The sequence below is a fragment of the Pipistrellus hanaki genome (genome assembly GCF_964339955.1).
Source record: "Pipistrellus hanaki genome assembly, chromosome: 3".
Lineage (NCBI taxonomy): Eukaryota > Metazoa > Chordata > Mammalia > Chiroptera > Vespertilionidae > Pipistrellus > Pipistrellus hanaki.
The window spans coordinates 10,251,736-10,278,169 of record NC_140505.1 but is presented as its reverse complement, the minus strand read 5'-3'; the positions used below and the strand labels follow the sequence as shown (position 1 = coordinate 10,278,169).

Sequence of the window (26,434 nt, the reverse complement as noted above, 5' to 3'; positions counted from 1 at the left end):
GACAGAGATAGAAATATCAATGATGAGAGAGAATCATCGATCACTGCCTCCTGCTGGGGATCAAGCCTACCATCTGGGCATGTGCCCCTGACTGGAACCGAACTGGAACCGAACTGGGACCCTTCAGTTCACAGGCTGATACCTCATCCACTGGCCCAAACCAGCCAGGGCAAAACAAAACAAAAAGCAGCCAGGGCTTTTTAAAAATTTGGGAGTCTTTAAATCTCCAATGGAAATAATGACATCGTTAATACTACTCAGTGGGGAGCCTAGGGCTTACTGTGTGACTAGCCAAGTCCTATGAGATAACGGAAATGCCTTCACATGTGCTCAATCCTAATGGCACCTTCCAAAAAATAGCAGTTGCTCCTGAAGCAGACCACCTCAGGACCACCCTGCAATCCACCACTCCACTGCCCTTTGATGGACCAGTCTCTCTGACATGGATTTTGTGTGTGAGAAGCTCCTCAATGTGTTCCTGACCGAATCATAGCCTCGAATAATCGGTGATCAGTTCTCTGTAACTAAGACATTTTTTTACAGTGTAGTGGATGAATATTTACCAACTTCAACCCTATTTACCCTCTTGGGAGGGAGGAATCAAAGGGTTTTCTGGCAATGCTCATGTAATCCCCCAAACCTCTTCAATTCGCTTGTTTAATTTTGAAATGTCTCTGTGTATACACTGAATGGCTATTTGTTCTAGTACGTTGGAGGGAACACGATGTTGGTTTAAAAACTTTAAGATCAAGTTAAGCCAGCATTGAAAACCAAGCGGAAACAGCAAAGTATTTGCCAAGGAGGAGCTGAAAACCTCCTTTACCTGATTGGTGGCTTGATGAGGATGGTGACCAGGTTTGGTTGTACCACCTCTGCTTTGGAACCAGAGGATCATGTGGCGGGGGGGGGGGGAGGGATGCCCCAGGAGCTGTGTCTGGGCTGTGGGGCCAGCCAGGAACTCCCCGAAACAGGACACCTTCTCCTCCGTGTTCTTTAAAGAAGGCCACAGGCTAAGGGCTCCAGGCCCACGGAGTGCTGATGGTGCGGACTAGTATCCATCATCTGTGTGGACAGAGTGATTCACTTCATTCATTCCACGAAATGTCTCAAAAAAAAATTCTCAAAGACATCTCAAACTCACCCATAATCACATGATCTCAAAGTAGGTCAATGAATGGAGACCCTATCTAGAAATAAACTCAGCTCCATGCTGATTTACTTACTTAAAACAGTCTAGTAACAGATTCATAGCCAACTCTTAAGTACTTGGAGGTCCCAGACATGGCAGATGTCACCGATCCTGGGTAAAGCATCCTGTGACTCCACTGAGACGGGAGTGGTCCACATGAAGAGGAGAACACAAGGCAGACTCCACTACCCAGGAGCATGATACCACAGGCTGGGCTCCTATCTCCGACACGGGAACAAGCTCATTCCTGGGCTCCGGGTCCCTTAATCCACAGGTACCACAGCCCTCTTGTGGTCCCAATGGCGGAGTCTCCGGGGCTCCATTATCTTCCTCAACCTGCTCCCTGATGCCCGACACATTTCCGTGCAAAGACGGAGGGTAGAGATCAGACCTAAAGTCCAATATTCTTTTTTTAAATATATATATATATATATATATATATATATATATATATATATATATATATATAGTATTGATTTTTTACAGAGAGCAAGGGAGAGGGATAGAGAGTTAGAAACATCAATGAGAGAGAATCATTGATCAGCTGCCTCTTGCACACCCCCTACTGGAGATTTGCCTACAACCAAGGTACATGCCCTTGACCAGAATCAAACCCGGGACCTTTCAGTCCGCAGGCTCACTCTCTATCCACTGAGCCAAACCGATTTTGGCAATATTCTTGAAACTGAAACACCGACTTCAATAGGCATGAAGTTGTAAATGACCAGTAGAAAATGCTTTTCAAAAAGTGAGCATTGAAAAAGCAAACAGACAAAGCAAAGAGGCACAGATATTCAAAGGAGGAAGGAAGGCCCATTAAGTAAAGAAAAGCCAAAGAAAGGAGAGGATTGAGGTTTTCTTGTCATTTGCATTTTAGCTTAGAGTTGTCCTTCTTCCCTGCGGCATTTAGAGCTGTGACTAACGGACAGCGGGACAGCGGGTACATCAGCACAGAGGGCTATCTCTGCTCCCGACCCTGGACCACGCTCACTTCTCCCTTCCTTTTGCTGATTTCTGTTCCTCCCTCCACCACTCTCCTCTCCAGCTCTGCCTCTGCCGGGTCAATGCCTGGGGCTGCGGGCTGAGCTCTGAGGAAGGCGCTGACGCAATCGCTCTGAGGATGCTGTGCCCTCCCGAGGGTGATGGTGCTTCCCTGGACACTGCTTTTCTTTTACTTTATTTTTATTTTTAAATATATATTTTTAAGTTGATTTCAGGGAGAGAGAGAGATCAATGATGAAAGAGAATCATGGATCGGCTGCCTTCTGTACGCCCCCTACTGGGGATCAAGCCCATAACCCGTGCATGTGCCCTGACGGGGAATCGAACCGTGGCCTCCTGGTTCACAGGTTGATGCTCAGCCACTCAGGCCTGGCTGGACACTGTTTGTAAAAGGCTGTTTTCTGTGTTCTCAGCCTCCTCTCCTCCCACATCAGGAAGTAGCTGATGATTCAGGGAGGCCTGGACCCCTGGTTGGTGCCAAGCCACATTGTGCGTCATGAGGTCAGGGTTGAATGGATTATAAACACTAAAAGCTAATTAACGTAAGAGTGAGGTGGAGGGAGCAGCCAGACAATAGTTAATAAGGAAACATGGATTTGCAGGTAATATGGTCATTTATCTAAAAACCCAAGACATCAACTAAAAACTACATAGACAACAGTAGGGTGGTTACCAGAGAGAAGGAGGGTGGGAGGGTGTAAAAGGTCACGGGGTCAGATATATGGTAATAAAAGATTTGACTTGGGGTAGTAAACACACAAAGTAATACCCAGAGGGTACCTCCTAGAATTGTATACTTGAAACCTGTATAATTTTATTTACCAATGTCATCCCCAATAAATGTAATAGAAAAGATGCAAACATACAAAAGTGAATCATGCCTTGGGAATTCAGGCTTCAAATTAGACTTGACTTTGACCTGTAAGCCACGGCTTGTTGTAATTGGCCAGTGTTATGGCCATGGTTGGAGAAAGAATGGGAAAGATCCACATAAACTGAGATTCTCATAATAAAATTCCTTCTCACCCTGGAGACAAAGCACACGGGTTTTCACAGTGAAATCAAACCCATAAAAAATACAAGCCTGGCAGCTTTATTTTTCTGATTCAGAGTCATCATGAAGTCGTCTCTCTCAAGGGTAACAAGCCCTGGAAAGCCCCTGTGTTCCTGGCAGCCCTCGCTCCCATCCTGGCCCACGGTCCTGGTTCCCAAGTGATGGCTACAGGCTTTTTGGCCTAAACCACAGACGTGCATTCTCACAGCCCCGACGGCTTTAACTCAGAGATTACGTGTCAGCAGGGCCCTAGCCGGTTTGGCTCAGTGGATAAAGGCCTGTGCACTGAAGGGTCCCAGGTTCGATTCTGGCCAGGGGCACATACCTAGGTTGCAGGCTTGATCCCCGGAGGGGGCCGTGCAGGAGGCAGCCGATCAATGATTCTCTCTCATCATTGATGTTTCTATCTCTCTCTGTCTCTCTCCCTCTCCCTTCCTCTCTGAAATCAATAAGAATATATTTATTTAAAAAAAAAAAAAAAGATGTCAGCAGGGTGGTTGGTGTCTTTTGGGGCCTCTCTCCTGGGCTTGTAGATGGTCAGCTTCCCCCTGAATCTTCACATGAGCTTCCCTCTGCGCCTGCGTCTGTGTGTCCACTTCCCCTTCTTACTGGCAAGGATGCCAGTCAGATCGGGTTCGTGCCAAACCCAAAAACCTAATCCTGACTTAATTCCCTCCTCAAAGACCCTAGCTCCAAATGTGGTCACATTCTGAAGTACTGGAGGTTAGGATGTCATCATTTTGGAAAAAATTGGGGCCCTGACCGGTTTGGCTCAGTGGATGGAGAGTCCGCCTGTGGACAGAAAGGTCCCAGGTTCGATTCCAGTCAAGGGCATGTACCTTAGTTGCGGGCACATCCCTGGTGGGAGGTGTGCAGGAGGCAGCTGATAGATGTTTCTCTCTCATTGATGGTTCTGACTTTATCCCTCTCCCTTCCTCTCTGTAAAAAAAGTCAATAAAATATATATATATATATATATTTTTTTTTTTTAAATTGGGGGTAGGGGTGAGGAGGGCCCAATTCAGCCCATGGCACACACCTAGGATAGTTTAGGTACCTACACTTAGCTAACGTGTACGTGATAGAAAAGTAAAATTCCATTTTTTTTTTCTTTCTGTATGCCACTTACCCAATTTGAAAGTGTACTTAGGGGGTTGTGGCCACATCCCAGTCAGGAAAGTTAGCGGCTGGAGCCTGTGCAGGGAGGCCGGGATGATGGAATGGGCGCAGAACGGATGTGCTGTCAGCAGGTCCTGCCTGGCTGCGTGGTGAACCCAGGCTCCCACTCAGAGCGACGGGTGCCAACCTCACAGGGGCAGGATGGGACGGGTCTCCGTGGGGAGCAGCCCCTGTGTGTGCTCCTGGATGCTCCGCCCACAGTGCTCCCCGGGATGTGGCAGGCCGTGCCCCCAGGCCGTGTGCAGGCCTCAGAAGCAGGAGTGCTGTCTCCACCTTTATACCAACACGGTAAGCCTCCAGGGAGCTCCGGGGAGCTGTGGGAGGGAGGGGCGGAGAGGTCCTGGCAGAGGCAGGGCCTGACCCTGGGACTTCCACCCCACCGGCGAAGCCAGGCCCAGAACTGACGATGGAAGGTGGATTCCTGGTTCCTCCTGAGTGGCTGCTAAGCACGCGTGTCACACACGGCAGCGCTGCCTCCGTGGTGCTGAGGGGAAGGCCCCTCCCGCTGTCTGACCTGCTGGCTGTGAGCTGTAATGTGTGAGCGGGCCAGCGGGATGGGGGCCCTGCTCCCCACCTGACCCCCCCACCCCACCCCCAGCCGCCCACACCTGCAGCTGCTTTCCCCTGACGAGCCCAAAGCTCAGAAACCTGGGCTGGGCCCCCGCCCAGGCACGGGGGTGCCTAATCCTCCACCCCCACAGCCCCGTGCCCAGCCCCGTGCCCAGCCCCAGGCTGCTGGTTCCGTCTCATGTCCCTCTGTTCCCACGCTCTTCCGATCTGGCCAGTTGTTCTTGCTGCCTGCCTTGGCCCCCTGACCTTGGCCGGCACCGGACAGCGTGGGCTCCTCAGCGCCCTCCCCGGCCCCCTGCTCTCCAAGTCCAAGGCCTCCCCTCCCTGGTCTCCTCCTCCTCCGCCTGCACTTCCCTCTCTGAACCACTCCGCTATTCACAGCGTGTACTGCGCAGGTTAGCATTTAATTCTATTTTAGTTTGCAACGCCTTTTTCTCTCCACCGGAGTCACCTCCTCAGGACGCTTTGTGATGAGCACAGGAGGGTCTGGACTCGCAGGGGTCCTCACACTTTTTAAAGTGGGGGCCAGATCACGGTCCCTCAGAGAGCTGGAGGGCCGGACTATATGAACTACTAATTCCTACTGTAACACCTCGGCTGCGCTCACTGCCCAAAAAACCTGGCGGGCCGGATCAGACTCCCCTGGGGGCCGCATGTGGCCCGCGGGCCGTAGTTTGAAGACCCCTGGGAGGGAAGAATTTGCTAGAACTGAGGAGCTTCCTGGAAGAAAGTAGAGTCTACATTTAGAGGCCACCCAGAGTGCTGGTCTTGACTAGGAAGCATAGTGTATGGTGTGATGTGTATGTGTGTGTGTACAGGAGGCGGTGGGGTGTGTGTTGGTCCAGGGCAGCCTGATGGCTGGCCCTCTAACTGAGGCTTGCTGTGGGCACAGGTGACGGTGGGCTCGCCGTGGGCACAGGTGGCGGTGGGCTCGCCGTGGGCACAGGTGGCGGTGGGCTCGCCGTGGGCACAGGTGGCGGTGGGCTCGCCGTGGGCACAGCTGGGCGATGGGCTCGCTGTGGGCACAGGTGGGGCGATGGGCTCGCTGTGGGCACAGGTGGGGCGATGGGCTCGCTGTGGGCACAGGTGGCGATGGGCTCGCTGTGGGCACAGGTGGCGATGGGCTCGCTGTGGGCACAGGTGGCGGTGGGCTCGCTGTGGGCACAGGTGGTGATGGGCTCGCTGTGGGCACAGGTGACGGTGGGCTCGCTGTGGGCACAGGTGACGGTGGGCTCGCTGTGGGCACAGGTGGCGGTGGGCTCGCCGTGGGCTCAGGTGACGGTGGGCTCGCCGTGGGCACAGGTGGCGGTGGGCTCGCCGTGGGCACAGGTGGCGGTGGGCTCGCCGTGGGCACAGGTGGCGGTGGGCTCGCCGTGGGCACAGCTGGGCGATGGGCTCGCTGTGGGCACAGGTGGGGCGATGGGCTCGCTGTGGGCACAGGTGGGGCGATGGGCTCGCTGTGGGCACAGGTGGCGATGGGCTCGCTGTGGGCACAGGTGGCGATGGGCTCGCTGTGGGCACAGGTGGCGGTGGGCTCGCTGTGGGCACAGGTGGTGATGGGCTCGCTGTGGGCACAGGTGACGGTGGGCTCGCTGTGGGCACAGGTGACGGTGGGCTCGCTGTGGGCACAGGTGGCGGTGGGCTCGCCGTGGGCTCAGGTGACGGTGGGCTCGCCGTGGGCACAGCTGGGTGATGGGCTCGCTGTGAGCACAGGTGGCGGGCCTCTGGGAAGGAGATGTTGGGGCACTTTTTACACAGCTTCGGGCCCCGCCTGAGCGGTGGGGCATTTGGACCTTCCTGGCCGCGGGGACCCCGCCAGCCCCCGCAGGGCCCGGTCTTCCCGAGGGGGAGCCCGGCCACCGGGACCGGAGCCGCTGGGATGGGCTCCCCGCCGCCCCGCGCCGCGCCGCCAGGGGGCAGGAGAGCTGCAGGCGGAATTTTAAAAATCCCAAGACTTTTCCCCAAACCGCGTCCCTCCTCAGGAAACCGAACCCGCCGGCGGGGCGTCCCCGGCGCCCGCCCACCCGCCGGCGCCCGCCCCGCGCTGCGCCCGGACCGCGCCCGCGCCGCCGCCCGCCCCTGCGCCGAAGATGAAGGTGTGGCTGCTGCTGGCGCTCCTGCTGGTGCTCCAGGCGCTGGAGGATGGTGAGTGACCGGGCGGGACGGTCCGAGCCCGGCGTTAGCGGGACCCCCACCCTGGTCCCCCCGCCGCGCTCCCCGACTCCTGGCCTTGGAGGCTGGGCCCGGCGCGCCCTGCCACGTGCACCTGCCCTCCTGGCGGGGCCTCCCTCCCTCCCTCTCCCTTCCTCCCGCCCTCTCCCCCCCCCTCCCTCTCCCACCTCCCCTGGGGCCCTGGGCCCCTGGCAGCCACCCCGACCCTCCAGTCCCCGCCGGGAACGCCCAGCGCTCCCGGGAAGCCCAGCCCGTGTCCACGTGTCGGGCTGGGAGGTGACGGGACCCGCAGCCGCTTCCATCTCCCAGTCTAGCATCAGCTCCGGGATCTGCTCTGAGGGCCGGGGCCACCTGAGCCAGGCAGGGGCCGGTGCTTCTGCAACTCTCCAAGTGCCGTCGCCTCTACCTCCTCCTCCTCCTCCTCCTCCTCCTCCTCCTCCTCCTCCTCCTCCTCCTCCTCCTCCCTTCCCCCTCCCCCTCCCCCTCCAAGCCGCAGCCCTGGGTTTGGGTCCTGGGCCGTCGGGGGGGCTTGCATCCTGCAAGACCTGCCTCAGCCTCACAGCAGATACTTCTTTGGGTTAAACCTCAGCACGAATCCAACCCCCACAGCTGTTCATCACATCTCTTATCTGGCTGATGGGGAAAATGCCAGCCTGTCCCGGGTCCATCCTGTTTTGAGACTCCCAACCACAAGGTCAGGCTTGATTTTGGGGTGTGAGTGTGAGTGAATGTGTTGTTTGTTGTTGTCTGTGTCTGTCTCCACAGCACTGTCAGCATTCGATTGCCTCGCTGGCTCCATGAGTTAGTTCAGTGTCGGCAAACTCATGAGTCAAATAGCAACAGGACAACGATTGACATTTCTTTGGAGAGCCAGACTTTTTAAACTTAAACTTCTTCTAACACCACTTCTTCCAAATAGACTCGCCCAGGCCGTGGTATTTTGTGGAAGAGCCACACGCAAGGGGCCAACGAGCTGCATGTGGCTCACGACCTGCAGTTTGCCGACCACGGAGTTAGTTGATCGGTGTTTTGTTGTGCATCTGGGGCCATCCTGGCATCCTGAACCCGCCCTTGGAATTGCTCAGCCCCGGCCCGTCTTTGCTCAGTTTTGGTTGAAAAGCTGCTTTTGTTGTTATGCAACCTCCCGCTGCAGCCAGCTCAACCTGGCTTGCATTTTACCCACCACTCAGCCCTGACCAGTCCCTCCCTTTCCCATGAAACCAGGAGCGCTGGCCAACAAAATGCCACAGCCTCCTCTGCCAAGTCCACGGCGGTTGTGGGACTTGAAGCTGAGCATGGAGACCCTTAACCCGGAGTCTGGCTGAATAAAACGTAGGGAGTGTTTCTGCTCTGGGAAGCAGCAGGTACTGCTTGCCCGCAGAGGAGCTGGTGTGAGCTCACGAGGTAAAATGTGACACGAAACCGCTCCTGGCAGGTCCCGATGTGATTGCTAACGGGACGGAAATGCAGTATTTGATATTCTTTTTTTGGATAAGGGCAGGAGATGGCCAGACGAAATAATTCCAAATAAACCCACTCGCTTGATTATACAGTTCACCCGAGATGCCTGCCTGAGGCTCAGGACACGGCGCCAGAGGCTTTTCCGGCCAACGTGTGCCCAGACCATGAGAACCGCTGCATACTGCCTGAATGAATTAGCATTATTTTAGCTAAATGTCACACACACACGCAACAAACATTTGTGAGGCCATCCGAGAGCGTTGAACGCAGACGAAATCCTTCGTAAGAAATAATTGGTACATTTTAGGCATGACCGTAGCCACTGTCTTTGTTTTTAAAGGTTCTACTTTAAAATATAGAGTGTAGAGACGATGGATAAAATACTGAGCGCATAATTAGAAACGTAAACCTGCCGCGTTAGATTACACAACAGTTTCCCTAAACCTATTACGGACGCCTCTTCTGGTTTGAGTTATGGGGTGGCTGGCTGGGGCTGGGCACAGGCCAGAGGGCCAGGCTCTGATTGGCAGGTTGGGCTGTGGGGCACGGCCAAGCGCAGACACAAGGCCGTGACTCACCGTATCCCACTGCCTTCCCCTGTTTCTGATCACGCCCCGGAGAGGCTGTTGGATGGAAAAAGGCTTCCCTGTGAGCGTGTGGTGGGTGGATAGCCGCTCTAACCCGACAGCTGTGCGTGCCTGGTTTGGAGTTTTGAATGCGTTTGGAGTTTTAGGAGTGATGTTCTTTCTCCTCACGAAAGTGATGTTCTTTCTCCTCCAGTTCTGAAACGGCACACATCCCTCTTGAACCATGACAGGGGGTCGTGAAAATAGTTACTAACCAGCCCGAGATCCCACTAGGTCGCCATGGCTCGCAGCACCTGGTTGCCAGGTTTTATATGGAGCACCTGCCACCATCTTGACTGGTTGGTGCTGCTATTTTTACACTAAAAAAAAATATAAAGCCACAGGTACTTACCAACTTTTGATCACCTACATATTTTATCTGATGACGGGAACAAACAATGAAGCGTAATTGATTTGTGACTGCTGTTTCGCTGATCTGGATCAATGCTGATTTGAACCTGGGTCTCACATCGGTTGATTTGGGACAGTGGTCAGCAAACTCATTAATCAACAGAGCCAACAGTACAACGATTGAAATTTCTTTGGAGAGCCAAATTTTTTAAACTTAAACTTCTTCTAACGCCACTTCTTCAAAATAGATTCGGCTAGGCCGTGGTTTTTTGTGGAAGAGCCACACTCAAGGGGCCAACGAGCCACTTGTGGCTCGCGAGCAGCAGTTTGCTGACCACGGGTCTAGGTGAGAAGAGGCTTGGTCCGGGGTGGTCACGGTGGATGGAGGGAGAAGAGATGGCTTCAGGGTCTATTTTGAAGGAAACAAGTCCCCTCTCTGAGGATTTGCTGCCGGATTGAACATGGGGCAGGAGAGAAAGAAAATAATCATGCGTGGCTCTGAGGATTTTGTCCTGAGTCAGTGACTTGCCGTTCACTGATAAAGGGACCCTGGGACGGAGGTTCTGGGCAGCATCCAGGGTCAGTGTGGCCATCTGCAACTTGAGCTGCCGCCTGCTTTCCAAGCACCACGCTGAGTAAGCGTTCAGACCTGGATTTGGAGGTGACGTGAGGACAGGGACCAGGCAGCTCTCCGTGTATGAATGCTGGACGCCCGGGGGCCGTGTGAGGCCACTCAGAGAGGGAGTGTCCTTAGCGATGGAGGGGACGGAGCCCCCGGGACTCGGGTCAGGCAGGAAGGGAAGGGGGGAAAGGGCTGCCAAGCACACTGAGGAGTTGTCGGTGATGCAGGAGGAACAGCCAGCAGGGCCGTGTGCTGGGAGTCAAGCAAATGAAGCTGGTTCAGCTGGAGAGGGATCACTTTCCAGTGTGTACACATATAGGAATAATAACTATGCATAATGCTGTATGTCCATCACCTCCATTAAAAAAGAAAAGAAAAAAAAAAGAACAGCCAAAACCGGTTTGACTCAGTGATTAGAGTGTTGGTCTGCGGACTGAAAGGTCCCAGGTTCGATTCCGGTCAAGGGCATATACATTGGTTGCGGGCACATCCCCAGTAGGGGGTGTGCAGGAGGCAGCTAGTCGATGTTTCTCTCTCATCGATGTTTCTAACTCTCTATCCCTGTCCCTTCCTCTCTGTGGAAAATCAATAAAAAAGAACAGCGATCCACCCTGGTTTAATGGATATTCTGGAAAAGGATTCATTCGAAGTACGGTCTTGACCTTGGAACAGAAGCATGTGATTCCTAGACATTGCCTTGTTAAGAAAATGGTACTTTGGGAAATGGTAGGGGGGCGATTTGGAGGAGGGTTCTAGAAGAGGATAGGAAAGGGCAGACTCTCATTTTCTTTTTTCTTTTCGTTATGTTGCATGTCAGTGCCTTCCCATGGGCTCAGCGCTGGTCTTGGAAGTCTCGGTGCTCCTGTGGGGGTTCAGGAGGAAGGGAAACATGAGCGTGAGGCATGGCCCTCAGGGTATAACCCCGAGCTGCTCAGCATGTCTGCAGGGTACTGGCTTTGAGGCTACTCTCAGGGCAGACCTTCCCCCTCACTGCCTGTGGGAGAAAACCCCAAACAGCTACAGGTCTTTGAGGTTAAGGACTGATCTAAAGCGAGGTCAGGGATTCTTCTGATGAATATATTATCTCCTCCTGCACCGCCCTAGATCAGTGTTTCCCAAACTTCTCTCATGAGGAGAATCACCTGGTGGAGTTGTTAAAACACAGATCCCTGAATCCCAACTCCAGAAGTGCTAAACATATAGGTAAAATTGTATACTTAACTTAGTGCTCTGTTTTAGAGCACTAAGTTAAGTATACAATTTTACCTATATGTTCCCAAAAATTCTAGTTTAGCACTTCTTAGTTGGGATTCAGGGATCTGTAGTTTAACAACTCCACCAGGTGATTCTCATCATGAGAGAAGTTTGGGAAACACTCTCCTAGCGGATGAGAGAGTTAATAGTTTGTCGAACAAGGAAGGGTTCATTGCAGCCCCCAGTGCGTGCGGAAGAAGCGCCGTCCGTTTTCCTGCGTGGCGGCCTTTATTCATTCATTCTGGAGCCGGGGCTCTGCCCGGCGTCTCCGCGCTCGGGGAGTCTAATGTGAGCCTTGGGAGAGCATCTCCGGCCCTGCCAGGAAGGGTGTGCTCGCTTCCCTGGCATCAGGTTTTGTTTGACTTGGAACTCATTGTCAGAGCCCGAGGCACAGAGACAGAGAAACCGCTAAGACAATGGGGCTGCGCGGGAGGCTGTGCCAACGAAGGGACGAAGGGAAACCGCTGCAGAAGGTTCATCTCTGTGTGAACTGAAAGGCGAGGGCGTGACCCAGGGGAGACTCCAGACCTGGGGCCAAAGGGCCTTTGGTAGGTTTGTCACCACCCTCTCGGTGACTCGGGCGAACGACTCGGCCTCTGTGGTCTCAGTGTTCTGCACCTGTAAGCCAGGAAGATAAGAGCTCCGCTGTCTCCATCACCATGGAGATCACCCTGGAACCTTATCATGGGGTTACAAAACAAGGGGCACTTCATGGGCCCCTACTGGGCTCAGACACTGCTCCCCGTATTTAAAACAGTAACTCGTTTGCCAAAACCGGTTTGGCTCAGTGGTAGAGCGTCAGTCTAAGGACTGAAAGGTCCCAAGTTCGATTCCGGTCAGGGGCATGTACCTTGGTTGTGGGCACATCCCCGGTGAGGGGTGTACAGGAGGCGGCTGGTTGATGTTTCTCTCTCATCGACGTTTCTAGCTCTCTATCTCTCTCCCTTCCTCTCTGTAAAATATCAATAAAATATATTTAAAAAAAATAATAAATAAATAAATAAATAAAACAGTAACTCGTTTATCCCCCCACCAACCCATGAGATCTTCGTCATTGCCATATAGTTCTCCATTTTCAGATGAGGAATCTGAGGCAGAGAGAGGCTAAGTAACATCCCAAGATCACAAGCTAGGAGGTGGTAGCCAGGACCTGAAGTCAGTAAGGATATTTAATTTTTTAAAAATTATTTTACCACCTATTGCTCTATACAATGCAGTAGTCTCAAAAATGCAGTGGTGATGTACTTTCACTTTTATTTACCTACAATAGAAATTCTTACATGTTTTACGCCTTTGAGAAATAATTTACATAGTCTGGCTGAAGAGTTTTATTCTTTACAAAGTAGGCCTGGGATTTGGGAGTCACTCAATCCTAGGACTGTCTGGGGATTTTAGGGTCACTCACCTGACTCCTCTAACTTAGCGTCATCACCATAAGCCACTGACCGATTCCCTGGCCAGCCACCTGGGCCAACTGGAATTAGATTGACAGGTGGGCCTGTTTGGTCAAAAGGTTAAATTACTTTGCAAGGATAATAGCACTTATTTGGATGCATATTATTCACAGTTAGGTCATCAGATGTTCCTGAGCAGGATAGCCACGGGATCTGGCAACTTACAAGTCAGACAAGTTGTGCATGTGCCCTAACTGGGAATTGAACTGTGACCTCCTGGTTCATAGGTCGACCTCAACCACTGAGCCACACTGGCCAGGCTGACTCACCTCGTTTTGTCACCGGCCTGGGCCACTGGCATAAGAACTTGTAACACTTGTCTCTTTGCATCTCTTGATCCCAATTTTGACGCCTTTGTACCTTGGACCACTCCAAGCCTTTTGTACACTAAGGTAGTACTGGATAAATGCACCCATCAAAAAAGGAAAAAAGGATTTTCTCCCCACTTATTCCACTTCTTTTAAACAAATGCCTTGTGATCCCCTCAGTTAGCCACGGTTCCTGTGCTTATCTGGTCAAAATAATCCTGGATGTTTATCCACGTAGAGTGAGTGAGCACTTGGAATGAGGTTCAGAAGATCCGAGTTCTGTTCTCACTTTCTGCTAGGACCAACGCTGAGCAATTTATGCAACTTCTCAGGGCCTCCTTAATGTTTTAATCTACACGCAGGGGTCTTCAAACTACGGCCCGCGGGCCACATGCAACCCCCAGGGGAGTCTGATCCTGCCCGCCAGGTTTTTTGGGCAGTGAGCGCAGCCAAGGTGTTACAGTAGGAATTAGTAGTTCATATAGTCCGGCCCTCCAGCTCTCTGAGGGACCGTGATCTGGCCCCCACTTTAAAAAGTTTGAGGACCCCTGAATTCTACAGGATGCGGACTGGACCCATGGGGGGCACCAGGCGCTGGCTGCCGAGCTGGGAGGCCAGCTGGGATTTCTGGACACGGGTTCAGTACTCATTTCTCACTAAACCATGTGTTCTGTATGGACATTGTCAGCCCCCGGCACACAAAGATGCACCGGCCCCGCTGGTCTTGGGTAAATTTCCAAAATCTTCTGAGTGAGCTTGTGGTACCGGTTGTAGACGTTTAAATAGTAGATTCAAACTGAACAACCAACATCCTGCGATTACAAAGCAGGCACCAGGCCCTGTGAGTGGCTTCCGTCCTGCCATTCCACGGGACTCCTTAGAGAAATAGATTCCCTTTCCGTCGTGCATTGTTTTAAAGCTAAAGAACGAACCAAGAAAATAGTGATTATGGCTGAAAACAATGTTGATATATGAGGAGTGGGGTATTAAAAACTAATCTGGCCTGGCCAGTGTGGCTCAGGGGTCAAGCATCAACCTGTGAACCAGAAGGTCATGGTTCAGTTCTGGTCCAAGGCAGATGCCTGGATAGCGGGGCTCAATCCCCAGTAGGGGGCGTGCAGGAGACAGCTAGTCAACCATTCTCTCATCATGGATGTTTCTACCTCTCTCTCCCTCTCCTGTCCTCTCTGCTATCAAGAAAAGCACATGTTTGCTTTGTGAAGTGATCTGTCTTAGGTGTTAAATGCCCTGGGTGTGTCACTCCTACAGCCCATTGTTCTCTCCTCACATTTGTACTAGTTGCCAGCCAACACCCTCCCAAGAACAAGCGTCCGAAGGAGCCAGGAGAGAACAGAATCAAGCCCGCCAACAAGAAGGTGAAGCCCAAGATCCCCAAGACGAAGGACAGGGACTCGGCCGATGACCCGGCGCCCAAGAGCCAGTCCATCATGGTGCAGAAGACGGAGAAGGGGCGCTTCCAGACGCCGGCTGCCACCCTGAGCCTGGCGGCAGGGCAGACCCTGGAGCTGCGGTGTAAGGGGAGTAAGATCGGATGGAGCTACCCCGCGTACCTGGACACCTTCAAGGACTCCCGCCTCAGGTGAGCATGCGCCTGCCTTCTATTTCACTTACCTTGGGCCAGGGTGTGTTTCGTTCCCTCGGTAAATATTGTGTCATTTCTGACATTGGCCATTTCGCTCTACCAGCTTATAAAAATGGACGCTCAGTAGGCAAAGGACATTGACTTTATTTCTTAGACCAGTTACAAAAAAAATTACTGCAAATCCTACGAATGGTGGTTAAAACAGAGACGTCTTCTAGGAAGCCATACGGCACATAGTTGAAACGGTGATGCATATAGGTATTTAAGAATGCATAATGTAAAAAAAATAATGGATCCGATGCTGTGTGTTACTTTTACTCAATCGTAGTGGAAACAGAAATGAGCTAACAGGACATTCCTAAGAGCAATGTGATTGCATGTTCAATAGGACAAACCCCACCTCCGGTCTGCACCTCCCGTGAGGACACCCCCTCCACTCAGCTGCTCAGCCAGAAACCCAGGACCAACCTTGCCTTGTCCTCTCCTATCACTCCCCACATCCAGTCAACCACCACGTTCAGCCAGTTCAGCTTCCTCGGGGCCATAAACCCGTCCTCTTGCCATCTCTGGTGTCCCTGCCCCAGTCCCAGCTGGTGACATCCCTCCCCCCAAGACCGCATGCCCCAGTGTGTCCACCCCAACTCCTTGCTGTAACTAAAGCAGTGGTCGGCAAACTCATTAGTCAACAGAGCCAAATATCAACAGTACAACGATTGAGATTTTTTTTGAGAGCCACATTTTTTAAACTTCTTCTAACGCCACTTCTTCAAAATAGACTCGCCCAGGCCGTGGCATTTTGTGGAAGAGCCACACTCAAGGGGCCAAAGAGCCGTATGTGGCTCTCAAGCCCCAGTTGGTGGACCACAGAGCTCAAGTGAAGTTTAAAAAGTGCTCATCTGGTCCTGTCCCTCTCCTACTCCTCCCTGGGTGGGTTTCCACTGGGATGGAGTCTGGCCTCCTCACACGACTGCTGAGACCCTCCCCGCTCCTCACAGCCTCTCACCAGTCACCTCTCGCCTCTCCATTCGTGTCTCTGCTCTCGCTGGCGGGGCTCCTGGGACATCATCAAGTGCTTCCAACACTCGGGCCTTGAAACTTGGCTGTGCCCACTCTCAGCCCCTGTTCACGGGCCAACTTCGGCCTCAGAGTGGCTTTCTCTGGGAGGCCTGTGTCCGGCCTCCCTGGGTTTATTCCCGTGGCCCTGGCATCCTCTTCGGAGAACTCCTTATTTCTATTCCTGCTGCTGCTTTATTTTTCTAACCTGTGTTTTTCACTGGGACTTAGCTGAGTGCTTGGCCTTCAGCTTTATATATTGAATGACAAAATGACAATCATTCCCCCCTTGTTTTCACACATATACACCTTGGTGACTAAATAAATTAAAATATATGTATAAGTAACTTCTTTCTACCTAACCTCTGGCATTCAGACCTCTTTACATTTTATTCTGAAGTTACTCTTCTGGCTTCATGGTGTAGAATAGTGTAGGGTTTTTTCTTAAGGGTTTTCTTAAGGGTTACTGTAAGGTTTTTCTATTTGGTTGAAGGAGTGGAGGGGAAAAGAATGAAACAGTTTTTCCCATTTTAATCTCCACACTTGAAATAAGTGTGAGTGTGTGTGTGTGTGTGTGTGTGTCCCTGTCTGTCCATCCCCTTAGAACAAATCTGGAACTATTTATTCCCACAAACTTTCTAAATGTCTTCATTTACCAAAGCCAAGATTTACACACTTGCAAAACAACAACAGATGGAGTCACTTAAAATTATTCAGGATATTGAGTCTTTGACTTACACAAAGTTCCTAAACCTAGATGATTTAATATTTTCTAGGGGTAGCTTCAAAGTTACGTTGGCCAAAATATGCTTGAAAATAGCTTAAGGACTCAAAGGAAAGGGAGCATGAATCCGAATGGAAAAGAAATATCCATTAGCCAAAAAAGCCAATGTCGCCTTAACATTAAGTAGCATTCATTCAAAGCACAGTTGGGGCTTTATAAGAAAGTAAAGACAGATGTGGGCCCCCAAGGACTCACATACACACACACACACACACACACACACACACACAAAATGTGGAAAATGTGAAAAACACCTAGTCATAACTCTATATCAAACAACAACCCCAAAAAAATCACGATTTATTTGACACCAGAGATTCAACAAACCGAGCCTTGACATCTTTCCCGGAACGCGGGCCTTGGGGTAGAAGAGAAGCATTCATTCGGTGTTTTCCTTTCCCGAGGAAGGAGTTCTTTCCATCATCCTCACAGCGTGGGGATTGGAGGCTCCCCAGGTTCACGTCTAACAAAAACTCGGTGATTGTGAGCCATGCTGGTAGCTTTCTGGAACTAAGTCCCCATGCTACCCTGTTTGTCCAAATGGAATCCTCTGACCAGAAGAGGAAGTGTGTTATGGACCAGAGAGATCAGGCTGATGCACAGCCAGATTGAAATCCTGTCGTTACCACTAACCAGCAAAGTGTTCTCTGATCAGTCATTTCCATGGAACCCTGTTTCCTCATCTGGACTATGGAGATAATAGTACCTATGGTTAAGTGCTGCCTGGCCCCGGGTAAATGGTGAGTAAATTGTGACTAATGGTTACGAGGCAATGCGTATTTCTCAAGCACAGGGCTTCGAAAGACCTTTTGGGACATTTCACTCTGACCAGCACTCACATTAACCAGGGAGTTTTGCACAGCTACGTGGCTTGAAATGTAGAGGATCCAAGAAAGCGTGTACCCTTCTCTCCCACTCTCACTTAATGGATCAATTCTTTGTCATCTGGGACCTGTGCCCATCTTCCCCACGAAATGTGTAAGCCCCTCCCTAGCCAGTTTGGCTCAGTGGATAGAGCATCGGCCTGGGAACTGAAGGGTCTTGAGTTCAGTTCTGGTCAAGGGCACATGCCTGGGTTGCAGGCTGGATCCCCAGTAGGAGGTGTGCAGGAGGCAGCAGATCAGGGATTCTCTCTCATCATTGATGTTTCTATCTCTCCCTCTCCCTTCCTTTCTGAAATCAATAAAAATTTATATTAAAAGAAAAAATGGAAGTGTATGCCCCCTGAGGGCAAATACCACATCTGTTTGGTTCCTGGTCAGATTTCTAATACCTGGAACAGTGCGGGGGACCTGAGGCTGTGCTCCCATTCTGGTGGGGCTTGACAGGGTACCTCAGCTGCAACCCCCACCTGGCAGAATTTGATGGCGGATCTCAGGCCACTCCCCCTGCCCTGGCACTGGGCCAGGGGACCTGAGGCTGTGCCCCATGCCTCAGTGCCAGGCTGTGAGACCTGAGGCTGTGCCCCTCTGCCCGGCGGGGCTTGACAGGGACCTCAAGGCGCCCCCCCCCCGCGCCTGGGCTGGGGGACCTCAGGCCGTGCCCCCACCCTGGCACTGGGCCAAGGAACCTGAGACCATGCCCCCCACCTGGCAGGGCTTGTCGGGGGTGGTGCCATCTAGGTCTGGATCTAGCCCAATGGGGGTGAGGCCAGCTGGGTCTGGGACTCACGCAATTTCAAGGCGCATGTGGGTGGGCGGGAACTTGACTCTGGTTCCCATGGTGCCCCCCAGACTCTGACAGGAGCAAGATTTTCATATACATTTTACTAATTTTCTTTCATCTCTGACACTTCTACTATAAAGGGCAAATAGCAATATTAAAATATTTCCTCAAATTAATTCCCTTTTAATGTGCATGAATTTCGTGCACCGGGTCACTAATAATCACAAAACTGCCTCTCTGCACCAAGGCCCTAACCTGACCTCAATCCTCCACACAGAGCACTGAGATCTCTCACAAAGCTCATCGGGTGCTGTCATTTTTCTGCCTCAAACCCTTCGCTGGAGCAGTTCTGCTGCCCTTAGAATAGAGTTCAAACTCCTGACATGGGCCCAAGGCCATGCATAGTCCAGCCCCTGCCTTTGCCTTCTGCCCCGTTTCATGTCCACGCACTGGAATAACTGTGCTCCAGCCTGCAGATCCAGGCCTGTCACACCCTCAGTGAGAGCTCCGTGCTCCCAGACCTCACTTCCCCTGGCCCCTGTCACATACCCTCGCTGCGCACTGATCATCCATGGTGCAATTCCCATTCCCCCCCTCACTGAATGTTGGGGTCCCTCTGTAGGCGGGAAGCTTGGCAGAGATGTCTGTTTATGCCTTGGTGCTTCCCCAGCACCCAGCCCACTGCAGGTTCTCCGCTGGTGTTTCAGGAAGAGCATAGTGCCGGCCACTGAGCCTACAGTTGGTTTTAAGTCAGGGCCCTGTGATCATGAGACCTGTGACTCTGAACTTTAGAGATGAAAGGGACTTCAGTGTGTATCATGCTTACGCCCCTCTTTCTAACAAGTGAGAACACTGAGAATCAGAGGGGATAGACAGCTGGTCCAGAGAGACAGACTGGTGAGGGGCAGCCTGAGTCCTAAATTGGGCCCTCCTGCTCAGGTGCTCCGAGTGTGGCTAGCAGCACAGCACAGACCAAAGGACACGCTTGGCTTAAGGAAGGTAGCAGCTTCAGGGAAGATAGATGTTGTGCCTTGGGTACTAGACTCACAGATCTGATTTCTACAGTTAAGCTTCAAAACAGAGATAAAATTCTTCTCCAGGGAGGTGGGCTGAAAGTAGATTGACTTCAGATGTTTCGGGCACTAGGTGTTAAAGCGTTACCGTGGCCATTGAGAAAGGGGAGCTCTTATAGAAGGCCGTCCGTGATGCCCACCTAGAAGTGATGCCTGCCTTCTGGTTCTCCAGCCTCATTCTGCAATGCTTTCTTTTGCCGTGGCAGACCTATGTCATTAGATGACCACGAGATGGCAGTGTTCAATTGTCTTCCTTTCGCCAGTAAAAAAAAAAAATTCAAATGAGGGCGGATTGTACCCTTGTGCTTATGGTTCTTTCACTCAGTGGTCACAGTTTAGAGTTATATTTTAAGCAACATAGAATTAACTTCCCAACAAACAAATTAAAAACGGCATGGGCATGTGTCAGATTATGTGCCCTGAGTACTGCTAATCTGCCCAGAGCACTGGGCCCTTTGACTGGCTTACTTGGCCACAGTAAAAACTGATTCAGATTTTTATTCCAGACTCAGTATGTCCCAATCACACAGACCTCCGTTCTCTTCTTTTAAAAAAATAATTCTTTTTTTTTTTAAATTGATTTCAGAGAGGAAGGGAGAGGGAAAGAGAGATTGAAACATCAATGATGAGAATCATTGATTGCCTGCCTCCTGCAGGGCCCTTACTGGGGACCAAGCCCACAACACAGACATGTGCCCTTGACCGGAATCAAAGCCGGGCCTCTTCAGTCGCAGGCTGATGCTCTGTCCACTGAGCCTAACTGGCGAGGGCTCTCCATTCTCTTCTGAGATCAGAAAAGAGTGAGGGTACTTTTCTGACCATAGTTATTAGTATTGATTGTATATATGTTGCCACTCATTGAATGCTTACTGACTCCTCTGCCTCATCCCCTTTCTGTCCCCCTATTTGGCTTCCATCTTCCCGCCCTCCCGCATTTTATATTGTTCTTCTTTTCCAACAAGTTTATTTTAGCATCTACAGCCGTCACAGTCCTGTGCTGTGTGGATGCTGGAAATACGATAGTGCGCAAGACAGACACAACCTCAACAGCTATAGAGCTTTTATTCTTGTGGAAGGACAGACTGTTTAATAAACAATATTAAGGCATAGCTGTGACTGCCTTGCTAGCAAAAGTAAGAGGGTCAAGGAGGAGAAAACTCGAGCTAATGTCAGAAGGTAGAGCGTTAACCAGCTAAAGAAGGGGATGGGAACCCAGCCGGCATGGCTCAGTGGTTGAGTGTCAATCTATGAATCGGGAGGTCACTGTTCAATTCCCAGTCAGGACACATGCCCGGGCTGTGGCCTCCATCCACATTAGGAGTATGCAGGAGGCAGCCAATCATTGATGTTTCTATCTCTCTCTCTGGAATTAATAAAAATATATTTTTATTAAAAAGAAGGGGATGGGAGAAGAAATGTAAAAAACTCCAGAGGAGGGAACAGCATGAGGAACTGCCTGGGCTGGAGCATTGAGGGGTGGGAGGGAGACGCTCTAGGCTGTGGAGGAGGAAGAGATGACCCAGTAGAGATGATGTTGGAGATAAGCCAGAGTCAAACATGGGAGGCTTTGTCAACTAGGATGAGGAATTCAGAGTGAAACTAAGGTCAATTATGAGTCACTGACTTGAAGCCTTTATGTGTAGCCAAAGGAAGTACAGAGAGATATACACCATTGTGTGAGGGCTTCTACTTCTCACAGCTTTTAGGAGTGAGACAGCGCCCCTTCTCTGTCTCAGGTGTACCCATCTCTCTTCATGTGTCCCACCCCGATTTCCACACGCTGAGGTCTGTAGACATTCTTGGACCCAAGTTTCTTCACAAGAATTTTTTTAAAAAATGTATTTTATTGATTTTTTTTTACAGAGAGGAAGGGAGAGGGAGAGAGAATTAGAAACATCGATGAGAGAGAAACATCGACCAGCTGCCTCCTGCACACCCCCTACTGAGGATGTGCCCGTAACCAAGGTACATGCCCTTGACCGGAATCGAACTCCGGACCCTTCAGATAGAGCAGGCCGACAATCTAGCCACTGAGCCAAGTCGGTTTTGGCAATAAGAATTTTTAAATGTTGCTCTTATTTTTGTTGATAATATAAAAAACATTAAGAATATTCTGGGCTATCTGATCAACCTCTACTGGGTGATCAACACAATCCATTTCCATCTTCTCTGGAAACCTTTTGTGTCTTCAATCTCATCCTAGCACATGTTCTGAACTTACGCACAGCAGGAGATTCTTGGTGCGATGCAGAGCCAGGGTGGGAAATCAGAATAGACTTAGAATTAGTGGCCCGGACGATGGCTTACCTGTAAATCACTGTTGAGTATGAAGAAGGAGGCATTGGAGATTTAAGCAATGTTGTTAGTTAGCAACATCACAGATGTAAAAGCAAGCTAAATTGATGTGAGGTAATCAAGAACCCCGGGTCTACGCCTAGAAAGTTCAGATGCAGGCATTGTCTTTCCAGGATGCTCTTGTGGTGTCTGGGGGAGGTTAGCATTTTTCAGTCAAGAACTGTGTGTTCAGAGTGGGTTGGGCAGGAGGTCTTTGATGGCTGGTCCCCCTGAAAACAACAACCAGCTTCTGGAGAGAAGGGAGGGTGCCCGGGTTTCCACGTGGCCACAGTTGGCACCAGCTTTCTCCACCCACAGACAACACAACGAGTGGGTGGGCGAGGAGGCAGGCTGCGGGCGCCAGGCCAGTCCAACCCTGCGCCCCTGCACCGGGAGGAGCATGGTCGGGGGCCAGTTTAAGAGAAAAAGAGAAAGCTATTAAGAAGTGTTTGTCAACAGAATCCCTCTGTTGAGCAAGAACCTATACAGACTTCGGTAAATATATTATGAGTCGTGCTCTGGTATTATACTGAGGAAGATGTCTTTTTCTTTCCAATTTATTTTATTTTGCTCAAATATATACGTGTGTGTGTGTGTGTGTGTGTGTGTGTGTGTGTGTGTACAGTTCAGTGGCAGTATGTTCTGGTGTTGTACAGGTGTCTTTAATTCAACCTTCTTTTCTGAGCAGAATAAATGAAGACAGTGAGTTTCCATGAGAGTCCTCTCCCTTTGTCTTCCTCCTTCTGCCGTTGGGGTCCAGTTTGCGTTGGGAAATCAAAAGCAGCCACCAAACTGATACTTACCTTCAGATGGATTTCTACCTCAGAACACAGTAGAATTAAAAATAAGTAACTTATCCTGCCCTGGAAGGAGAGCTCTCTGTGCCCAGACTCTGAGGCACCAGTGGCAGGTCCTCCAGCAGTTCCGGAGATGGCCACGTGGGGGCGGCAGGATGCAAGCCCTCTCCTGTGTGCAAGACTTCCTGGCAGAGTTCAGGTTAGGGTTAGGGTTTTGTTAAAAACAAAAAGGGTGCCCTGTATTTGTAATAACTTGTGTGATTTAAAGTAGCTCCAGAAGCTTTTAATTTTAATCGGCTCAGTTCCGCTAGGATTGGGTGGGGGGGGCAGTAACGCGCCCGGCCTCCTGTGCTGTTGTCAGGATAGATGAGGTCATGCAAGGAAAGCACTGGCACACGTGGTAAGCCCTGTCAACAAAGATGCACTATTTTTATTCACAATACTGTGCCCCAGGGAGGGAGCTCACAAGAAAACAGCCAGTTCTTTGGGAGTATTTTTATTTTTTAATTGAGGTATAATTGACATATGCCGTTATATTAATTTCAGGTACACATTAGGTGATGATTCAATATTTGTATGTATTGCAAAATGACAACCACAATAAATCCATTTGGCCCCTGTCACCTCACATAGCTAACAATTTCTTTCTCATGATGAGAAATTTTAAGACCTACTCTCTTAGCAACTTTCAAATATGCACGACAGTACTATAGTCCCACACCATACATTACATTCCCAGAACTTATTTATTTTATAACCAGATGGTTGTACCTTTTCACTCTTTCACCTGTTTTGTACACTCAACACCCCTCCTTCTGGCACCATCAAACTGTTCCCTGTATTAGATTCCACATGTAAGTGAGAACATATGGTGTCTCGCTCTCGCTCTCGCTCTCTCTTTCTCGCTCTCTGATTTATTGCACGTAGGATCATGCCATAGAAGTCCATTGCTATTGTCACAACTGTCAAGGTTTTATTCATTCTTATGGCTGAGGCGGAGTCATTCTGTTGTACACCCCAACCACCACACGCAAAGTATATACATGTGGTGAGGTCTAGAATTTAATGTGCAAATATTAAACTGGGTGTTATTGTAGCATGATAATTCTTTTTGCCATGTACTTAAATACACAAAATGCAAATGAAACAATTTTGCAAGTTATGTCAGGGGAGGAAGTAAAAAAAAAACACACACACACACAGGAATAAAGACTAAGCTATAAAATGGGCAATGCTATGTCTACCAGTATGTCACTGCATAAAATGGCACATTATAAATAACAGCAAAACTAAGACGTCAGAGCTTTGCCTCCAGTCTGGGTTCAGCTGCCTGAATAGCAACATGCAGCCCATGGGGCGGCTGTGTGTGGGCGAGTGAGATGTCACAGCTCTCGGGAATCTGCCCAGGACTTCAGGTGTCAGTACCCACGCACTCCCTGCCCCGCCCCCCCATCAACCCTGTTCACTCTGCTTTGTCACCTGCACTTTACTTTCCAGACGTTTTGTTCAGATTGCCTCTTGGACTTGATCTTGACTTTGTCCTATTACCGAAAGCCCTAACCTATCCTACTTCTCAGCGCCCAGGTCCAGTCTGGTATCTCACTTGCCTGGGAGGGGAGGGGACAGCACTTTCACTTCCCTGAGAGCCTTGCTCTTCTTTATTAACTTGACTCAGTAGCTGGGACAAGGCAGGGCATGGGACCCTGTGTACCAACCAAAACAGATATAAGAGAATGTGCCTGCATTTCATGGGTGGCTCGTGGAATGGCAGGAGCTGTGGCGTCAGCAAGTGGGCACCCTGGGGGAAGAGGCAGGGACAGCAGCTGTCCATACAAGAGCAGGTGGGGTGACCATGACAAGTGTGTCACAACTTGAGACTAATGGGCACTCGGAGACTAATAGATTCAAGGGGTTCAGCTGAGTGCATGCCAGCCAGAGTGACTGCCGGCCTAATGTATGTAGAAAGACAGTCTAATGCACATGTGTCAAACACAAGGCCCGCGGGCCAAATCCAGCCCGCCAGGCCTTGCAATGTGGCCCGCACCGCGCTGTCATCACTGCACTCCGCTGTCAGTTTATGACATTGTCAGTTTATGACTGTTCAGTAAACCATTCGGCCCGGGATTTAGGCTGGATTTTAGATTTTGGCCCCTTCTCTGATTGAGTTCGACACCCCTAGTCTAATGGGTCAGAAAGGTAAATGTGAGAAAACCAGATGTCTCCTGCCTACCAGTAGCTTTGAAACGAATGACACACTTACAGGATACAATTACAGAGCAACCACGGACGGCTTGTGGTCAAGTGCCAGTGTGCAGGGGCTGATGGGAAGAGAGAAGGCTGCTGTCAGCATGGGCTAGACAGAGACGCTGGTTCACTGAGTGATTGATTACCTAATCATAGAAGACGGTCCCTGAAGATCAGATGATGAGATGTGGAAAGAAGAGCTGAGGAGAGGGCATAAGCGTTCCCCAAGAGATTGCCAGGCGCAGTCCACATGGGGACCCACTGACCTGGCCTGGACCCTGCATTTCACAGATGATTAGGTTAGACCCACAGGGCTCAGGGTTGTTCTCAAGTTTGTACAACCTTTAATAAAAGTAGCCTAGACTTGAACCTAATTTTCAAGCCCCCTCCAGTCTCAAGAAAGTAGTCTGTTTCTTTAGGTGACTGATATTTGTTCAGAAGACTGACATTAGTCTCTGTGGGCATTTTGAGAATTTTTTGGCAAGTTAGGAGGTTCAGGGGATCTCTCTCCGTTGTGAATGCAGGGTGCCAGGTGCGAGTGGGGCCCCGCCCACGGCCTCTGCACTCACTGGTGTAACTTGGCCACAGCGCACTCACTGGCTGTGTGCCAGCCCATTGGTAACCCACCGCTTGTTTCCCTAACAAGGGTGGTGGTGGCTTGCTCCATTGTCCTCTGTCACTGCTCTTCCAAGGCCTGTTCTTCCCCAGTGTGGCTGTGAACGCTGGGGGAGGGGAAGGTGGGTGTCTGTTTCTTGGGAGCTGTGTTAGTGGGCTTATTCTACCTAGTAAAATTAGAATTGTCACAAATATAATGTGAGTCTTGAATATAAAGAGCCCCCCCACATCAGAATCACATGGCTGCCAAGTTTGAAAGATGACTTTTTAAAAATGACGTTGACAACAATGATTTCCTTATTTCTGTGAGTTTCTCTGCATCTATTAAGCTGTATCTTAGCATCACCTGTGACCCTGTGACCCTGGGGGAGCCACTTGATCTCTGTAATAGGGGGGATCCAACCAGATGGTCTCTAACGCACCTTCTAGCTCCGAAATGATTATTGGCATGTGTAGTTCATTCGCTTAGATGACACGGGGGCCAAGGAGTGAGAGCTCTTGGACAAATTATTCAGCTCAGTTCTACTCACTGAACTCTGTTTCGTTCTGCTCACAGTCACCTGTACCTGCTGCCTGCGTAGCATTATGCCATGCAGAAGGCTATGGGTAATACAGGCAGGGCTAAGACATGGTTCCTTCTTGGAAAGGAAACAATTTACCAGAGACATATAACAGGGAGTTGAAAAGGTCACACAAGACAGCAGATAGGTAGGCAGAGAGATAGATAGATAGATAGATAGATAGACAGATGATAGATAGATCTCTAAGATTTGTGATAAAGACATTAAGTGCTGGGTGTGAGAAGCTTAGATCTCATACCCCAGTAGCACCTAACATTTTGGTGCTTTTTTCTGTGCCAGCATCCTTCTAGGATCTTATGCAGTTATTAACTAACGAGAGGCCTGGTGCACAAAATTCGTGCACAAGTGGGGTCCCTAGGTTGGGCCAGTTATTAAGGCCTATTGTGGCCATCTTGTCCAGTCCCTGGGTCCTGCCAGCTACTAGATGGGATCTGCTGGCCACC

General features: G+C 50.5%; 1 protein-coding gene across 1 annotated transcript in view; it reads left to right on the top strand.

Moving 5' to 3' along the window:
• Positions 1 to 6,993: 6,993 nt before the first annotated feature.
• PDGFRL (platelet derived growth factor receptor like) overlaps positions 6,994 to 26,434 on the top strand; it is a 38,148-nt gene continuing 18,707 nt past the window's right edge. Inside the window, exons 1-2 of the mRNA XM_084879246.1 lie at positions 6,994 to 7,139; positions 14,542 to 14,842. Of these exons, the coding sequence (XP_084735372.1) occupies positions 7,085 to 7,139; positions 14,542 to 14,842 (356 nt within the window). The 5' untranslated portion in view covers positions 6,994 to 7,084. The remainder of the gene's footprint in view (positions 7,140 to 14,541; positions 14,843 to 26,434) is intronic.